General features: G+C 39.8%; 1 protein-coding gene across 2 annotated transcripts in view; it reads right to left on the reverse strand.

Annotated features, from left to right (window-relative positions):
• Nucleotides 1–7,500, reverse strand: part of LOC137993535 (E3 ubiquitin-protein ligase rnf213-alpha-like) — a 191,815-nt gene that overhangs the window by 179,653 nt on the left and 4,662 nt on the right. For both annotated transcript variants that reach the window (XM_068839453.1, XM_068839454.1), the window contains exon 2: nucleotides 88–353. In XM_068839453.1, the coding sequence (XP_068695554.1) occupies nucleotides 88–216 (129 nt within the window). In that variant the 5' untranslated portion in view covers nucleotides 217–353. The remainder of the gene's footprint in view (nucleotides 1–87; nucleotides 354–7,500) is intronic.

Consider the following 7,500-nt stretch of genomic DNA (forward strand, 5'->3'; position numbering starts at 1 on the left):
AATAATAACGTACCCTTCCGCTCACAAGCTCCCATACAACACCATTTAACGCTTTAGAATTTGTACGCTTGGCTCGAAATTACTTACCTGAATTGTCTGGTTTTTCTCGTGATTTTGTGCCGAAACAGGAGGATTGTTCGCCTCCTGAAGTTTTCTTCGGGACTCTTTAGGTAAAGGCGAACAGTCCGTAGCAGGATTATCGTTGGGTTCTTTCATGGCTTCTTGGCTTTGATATGTGGGGGATTGGTACTGGCTTGTGTTTATTGATGTTGCTCCACTATCGTAATTGCCTGCTACTTGATTTTGGCTTGTCAAGTGCTGTGGATCCTCTGTGTCTGTTGCTGTGGTTTCACCTTAATTCAGATAGCACAAAAACATCAAAATTAATTCGCATAATTAGTTATCGAAAATTACGCTACCCTTTTACCAAGAGACATAAAGCGTATTCGGCCTAAAGGTGTGGTGACGAGAATCATGTTACAAACGTTTGACAACTTTGATTTGCTTTCAATTGTTCCTTTGCTAGTGGCCAACCAACTTACAAATCACGTTTCTCACGGGCCAATTACACCATTATCACTATCAATAGTTTAAAATTGATACCTTGACTGCTGTCATGGCTGTTTCAATCCTTTTAAAATACATTGAAATCCTACATGTAGTTATCTTTGTCCGGCTATAAAGATCGCTAAAATACCTAACTATGAAATTAATGACCAAATTTGGCCCCAGTCATCCAAAAACACTTGGACCCCCAGTATTACTGGAGGAGCATATCAAAGCTTTGTAGTCAGACGTAAATTGCTGTGGGTTTTTTTTCCAGAGCAGGAAAATAAATTTTTTATTAAGGTCATAAGAAAACTAAATTTGCTGCTCCCTTACACAAATTTTCTTAGTATTGATTGCAATTTAATCTAAAAAATCATACCACTAGTGACTAAAGCAATAATGAGCCCTTCCATTGTCATGTGTAACGTTACAAAAAGATTTTCTTGGAGATAAGGCCTAGTTTAAACGTCGCATTTCACATGCACCAAATCAAATTCTCGAATTATCTGCATGTAAAAGGCTACACTTGTGAATTAAATGCAACTTAAGTTGAATACTCGACTAACGTTCGACAGTTGATTTAAGCACCGCATTTTACATGTGCCGAAGCAAATGGATAAATTGTTTATTTATAATTTACCCATAAATCCACAGTTTCATGCTAAAAGACATACGCGAGAAAAGTAGTATGGCGGCCGTGTTATTTTTTGAGCGGCCGTGGAGGAAACAAGTGTGTGTGCATCCTGCTTCCCTACGACGAAATATGTGAGGCTACAAGACACAGTTAACAACCCAAAAAAGGTATGAGTTGGTTTTGCAAACAAGACGTTAACGTCGCTTTAACTTTTCTTTCCAATATACTGTTAGTTTTTCTTAGTCTGGAATAGAAATGAAGGCCTTATTTAGGACTTTTTTTTTTTGCTATAGAACCAGATCTTCAGAGGAAGATTTTTCTGTTCCACAACTAACATGTGCCATGATCTTAACCTCCAAAGCTTTGCAAGCTTCTTTAGTACAGCTTTTCCATTTACAGCGATCCTTGGCAAACTCCTCCCAAGTATCAAAATCTAGCTGTAGCTGCTTCAGGTTTTTTTGATGAAATCCTTGAATCTTTTGCTGGGCTTGTGTTGTGGTCGCTTACCAGACCTCAACTCACCGTAGAATAATTGTTTAGGGATTCTATCGTCAGCCATGCGAAGCACGTGACCAGTGCAGCGCAACTGGATTGAAATTAACATTGCTTCGACGCTGTCGCAACAGGCTTGACCTAAGACATCAGTATCTGATGTGAACTTGTGCCACTTGATATTGAGTATGTGCCTAAGACATTTTTGGTGGAAACGCTCAAGCCAATTGGCATGCATGCGATGGGTAGTCCATGTTTCTGAGGCGTACAGGAGAGCAATTAGAACGCAAGTCTTGTGGACACTAACTTTGGTTTTACTAGTAATGCCGCGATCTCTCCAGACCCTCTTCTCCAACTTACCGAATGCTATTGAGGCCTTCTGAACACGTAGATGTATCTCGGCATCTAGACTACCATCATGTGACAAGGTGCTTCCCAGGTACACAAAAGTGTCAACTACACCAAGCCTTTTGAGGTAAACCATGATGTCAGGTTCTATGTATGGCTCACCAGGTGCAGGAGTGTACATGATTTTAGTCTTTTTGAGGCTGATCTTTAAACCAAATGCAGTGCATGAAGCAGAAAAATGATCTATTATGTACCCAGGGGGGGGGGGGGGGGGAGGGTACTGCCATATATGGGCTATATAGGTATGTGCTGCAGTGAAGGGTATGGTTTTCAAGCAGTTTACTCTAGAATAGGGTATATAAATCAGAGCGTTTGGGTCTAGAATAAGGTATCATTTTTCACGAAACTGGCCAGTTGCTTGAAGATTTATCTAGACTAAGGAAACCAGGAATTGCTACTCAAAAATTTTTAAAAAATGGGATCGGCAAGTTTAATTTTCACGACTCAGCCTGAACAGCGTTGATAGATGACTATCATAAAACGCTACTGGATATTATTAACTGTCAAAAATCGGGATTCAGAAGGAAATCGGTGGTATTAGTAGTATTATCTAGTATTATCTAGTATAGGGTGGCAAAATCCAGCTGAAACTAGTTCTGGTTTAGGCTAAGGGTTCCAGTGTCCCAGCGGCACATCCCCACCCAGAAATTCCTAAAGTACCCCCCCCCCCCCCCCCCCGGATTATATACTGCATTTCCTCCGATCTATGAGCTACGAGTCTGCATCGTCAGCATACAAAAGTTCCCGGATTAATATGTCAAAGGTCTTGGATTTCGCATTGAACCTACTCAGATTAAAAACCTTTCCAGTTGTTCTGAAACGGAACAGAATACCACTCTCACACTCCTGAAAAGCATGTGATAGCGTAAGTGCAAAGAAGATTGATTGAGAACAGTGTTGGAGCTAGAATATCACCCTGTTTGACTCCGTTGTCGATAGAAAATTCTTCAGACAACTGACCGTTGGATGTCACACAAGCTTTCATATTTCTGTGCAGTTCCTTGAACATGTGGACAAATTTAACTGGACAACCAATCTTCCCGAGAATTATCCACAGAGAGTCCCCGTTGATGGTATCGAACGCCTATCTCAAGTCGACAAAAACCTGGTAGAGTGGAACGTGTTGCTCTGTACATTTTTCTTGAATCCGTCTTGCAAAAAAGATCATATCCACTGTACCTCTTCCACATCTAAAACCACTTTCTGTTTCGGGGATGACTGTCAGGCAAATGTCCTCCATCAATCTGTTCCACAAAAATCTAGCTAAGACTTTCCCAACTGCCTCCAAGGGTGTGATTCCACGATAGTGATCGCAAATGTCCTTGGTTACTTTACCTTTGTATAAGGAAACAATTATCCCATTGATACAATCTTGAGGGATGAGAGAGCCATACCAACTTGCAACAACAAGGTCAAACACAGCGAGTGTGACCCTCTCGCTACCAACTTGTGACAACTCCACAGGGATACCATCTAGTCCAGGAGCTTTGCCACTGCTAAGTTGTTTGACAGCCAAGTTAACTTCTTCAAGAGAAGATGATCTCTCTAACCCGTAGATGACGTCTTGCTGTGGTAGGCATTCAATTGCAGCGATATCAACTTTTAAAGGGTTATCACATACGTCTGCAAAATGTTCCTGCCACCGCCCCAGAATTTCCTCAGGATCTTTAATGAGACTGGTATTGTCCTTGGACATCAGAGGTGTGACAGAAGATGACTTAGGACCAAACGCTCTGTTCAATAAGGCATACAGGTTTTTCAAGTCTTTTGCATCAAAAGCCCTTTCTACCTTAGTTGACAAGTTGGACCACCATGCATTCTTCAATCTCTGTAGTTCCCACTGTAGAGTTGTTTTACACTCCTTGTACTCCTTCTAGATAGCTGTGTTGTGATTCTGGTTTAATAGGGCATCATGAAGAGCGTGGTTGGTCTTCAGAAGTATGTCAATGGCACGGTTGTTGCCACCGAACCAATCTTATCTGACCAGTGTCCACCCTGGTCAGAGTTTTTCTCTGTCCTTGTGTGGGCCCATTTCCATTAGTAGGGCTAATGCTCACATGGTTCATATGGGGTAGAAAACTAGCACTTCACATTACACTCTAATCAGTTAAGCCTCATTGCTCAATAGCTGTGTTAAGATAACAGTATGTAAACACGGCTGTGACATCACACGAATCAGCAATCAATTAACTAGAATCCAATCTGCATTCCACTGTAGTACCTCACATCTTTGAAATAGAAACATTCAGTCGCCCTTGTATATTGATATTATTCTTAAATATTAAATATTTTCTTTCGTACTCTTTGTCATTGTAAATATATTAATTAACTATTTTATCGTTGCTCCACCCAACTCGATTATCTTTGCTAAATTTGGGTGGACATACTTTTCATTGTAACTAGTATTGTGTCACACCAGTTGTTGTTGTTGTTGTTGAATTTTGATTGGTTAAGTGCTGTCAGATGCATCTTTTGGTTAGCTGGTAGGAAATATGAGCGTGTATCTAGAAAATTTGTCTCAATCAAGAAGTAAAAAAAACCAGCATTTCCTTCATTTGGCGAATTATTTTTGAGAAAAGTTTTATAAAAGCAATAGAGAACTTTATCCGAGTTTACACAGTCTCATCTAAACACTCGGGAGAATTCAAGACACTTATGCAAACCCTCGACTGTGTCTCGGGTTTGCATAACTGTATCGAATGCTCCGAACCGTCATGCTTTGATGAGGTTATGTAAACAAGGGAAAAGTCCTCTATTGCTTGAATATCTAGTGAGGATTTCTAGGTTGAACGATGCATATGAGATAATGAGGACCTTATGCTATTGAGGAATAGTTTTAAACAATACTCCTTCATAAAACAATTTCAAATTTCAACTGTTGTGTAGTGGAAAGCTCTTTTTTTTCACTGATCCCCACAAGTAGAGTATTTATTCACAAAAAAGAAAATGTTTACAACCTATCCTTTCATATTCCCTGGATATGACTCCTTATAAAACAAGTTCCTCGAAATCTCGATAACAATTGTAAAACTCATTGCTTTTTAAATTGGATCGCTTAGGTTGGAACGGAATGTTCTAGATCCTGTATGCACAACTTAGAATAATAATAATAATAATAATAATAATAATAATAATAATAATAATAATAATAATAATAACTGAGTAATTAAATACTGTCAAGTAAGAAGAATGAAGAACGGCACCATTATCTTTGTCATTTCAAGTGAAGTCTGCAGTCCTAAGTCCATAGGTTGTAAGTACATGTATATCAATTACCGGGGAAGTCACCGCTTTCCTTTTTCACTTCAAAATATTATAGGTATTTTGTACGCACATCCAACGCCATAAATTTACGCAGATTTGAATCATTACAAAATTGTAAAAAAGGTGTATGACTACTGGAGACTGCCTACAAATAGTGCTGTTAAACAGTATTTAAGTCCAAAGTATTTTAGCTTAACCAACCATTTTAAAACGGTGAGCTTTCAACAACTGCGAGTTAGGGTCAGTCTGCGGTCTGCAGTCTGCAAGTCAACCACTCAGACACCGTTGTGAAAAGCACTGATTCGGAGAGCCCGCCACATTTTATGTTAAAACCAACAATTTGACAAGTTTTCAAATAGCATTTTACTAATGATATAAATGACTTTAAAATTGGAAATAAAGCTCATGCAAAATTCGCACAATTATCCGACCAAAACAATTCAACGAAGGGCCGAGCGCCCGGGGAGGGGACTCCCATATGAAACAGACGGGGATGCTCGTCGTCTCGCTTAGGGGTGTAAATTTGGGATTTTGGTCTCGCTTAGGGTGTTCCGGGCAAAGCGCCAATATTTTATGCCAAGGTCTCGTTTAGGGTTCCGCGAAGTAACACAGAATTACGCGAAGAGAAACAAAAGTCAAATGTCCTTTTAAATTTTCTTTTTAGATAAAAGCATTCGATGATTATGCCTTTTTATCATTAAAACTCATTGCGTGTCGTATTTTTGTGTTTTTAAACGGTCTCTTTTAGGGGTCAAAATTTGCTTAAGCCACGCCTAGATTGGTCTCCTTTAGGGGTTAAATTCTAAATTTCCGACGAGCATCCCCGTCTGTTTCATATGGGAGTCCCCCCCCCCCCCCCCGGGGCCGAGCGAAACCAAAATCAGAACACCACCGAAGATTCAAATAATCTTATCACAACCTGCACTGAAATTACTAAATTACCTTTAGTTTGCACCTAGGATAATTTCGATAAGAACAACTTCTTGAAGAAAAAACAATTCCGATCGGCTAATTACGTGGGATGCGTAGGCAGACCACGTAGACATTTCGGGGCTGATGCGTCGTCATCGTAGTCTAATATAGCAATTAGCCACGTGCTTGTGATTGTCACTGAAGTTAAGCCCTGTTGGCTGGGGTTAGTACTCGGATGGGTGACCTTCTGGGAAATCGGTGTCGTAGGCTTTTTTTTCTGGCCGTCTTTTTTCGATTTTATTCCTGCACTTTAAGGCACCAATGTGACACTGAAATTGCCAAACAGTGCGGCTAGCTGATCAGCCACAGTTCCTCTTTCTAAACGTGCTCATTTGTCGGAGAAAAGCTTTTAAGTAACGATTTCATTCTCACAGCGCCGTGACATAGTGATGTATTTGAATGATTGAAAAGAGATCGATTTGTTCCGTTCATTGCTTTAGTTTCGTGTTTTTAACTGTGAATAATTTACATTCCAGTCGAGTGTGACAAGCTTCGTAATCTTTGTATTTGCCCCAAGGAAAAGAAAACAATAGAGACCTTTAGATGCACGTTTACGGCTAACCGCAAACTGAGGTTTGAGATTTGCGGTTTGGCGTTAGAAGTTGTGATAGTTCGTGCATTTAGGTTTAAGTAAACAACTGCAAAGCTGCGGAGGCCGCCATATTGAATTTCCTCGATGCTCAGCGTTGATGTTTCAGTCAACGAAATAAATAAAACCACGGCTCTTTTGATTGTTAGTTCACATGAAATGAAAGATAAAAAGTTGCTTTTTATATCTGCCCCGTTCATACGTGGGATAATGTAACTTCCATGCCATAAAGAGCTGAGGTAAATTACTTACGTGAAAACCTACCTTCCGCCGTTGAAAACGTCAAAACTTACCCTCGAACGTGACGGCAAGCGCTAGTCATGTGACTTCCAGCAGTTTGAGGTTAGCCGCAAACGTGGATCTAAAAGTCTCTAATATTAATTTTTTTTAAGTTTTACTGTTTTGCATTTTGTACACTTGACTGTTTTAATTGCCATCGATGATTCACACAGTATTAAACTATTTGATAAAGTGGACAGATGCTTATTCTTTGAGAACGACAAGCTTCAAAGGTAAGGAGAATTTTCTATGCTATTTCTAGATCCTGCTTCGTTCTCGTGTGTTCCATTATTTTGCATACACCGAATACTTC

Source organism: Montipora foliosa, chromosome 2 (genome assembly GCF_036669935.1).
Source record: "Montipora foliosa isolate CH-2021 chromosome 2, ASM3666993v2, whole genome shotgun sequence".
NCBI lineage: Eukaryota > Metazoa > Cnidaria > Anthozoa > Scleractinia > Acroporidae > Montipora > Montipora foliosa.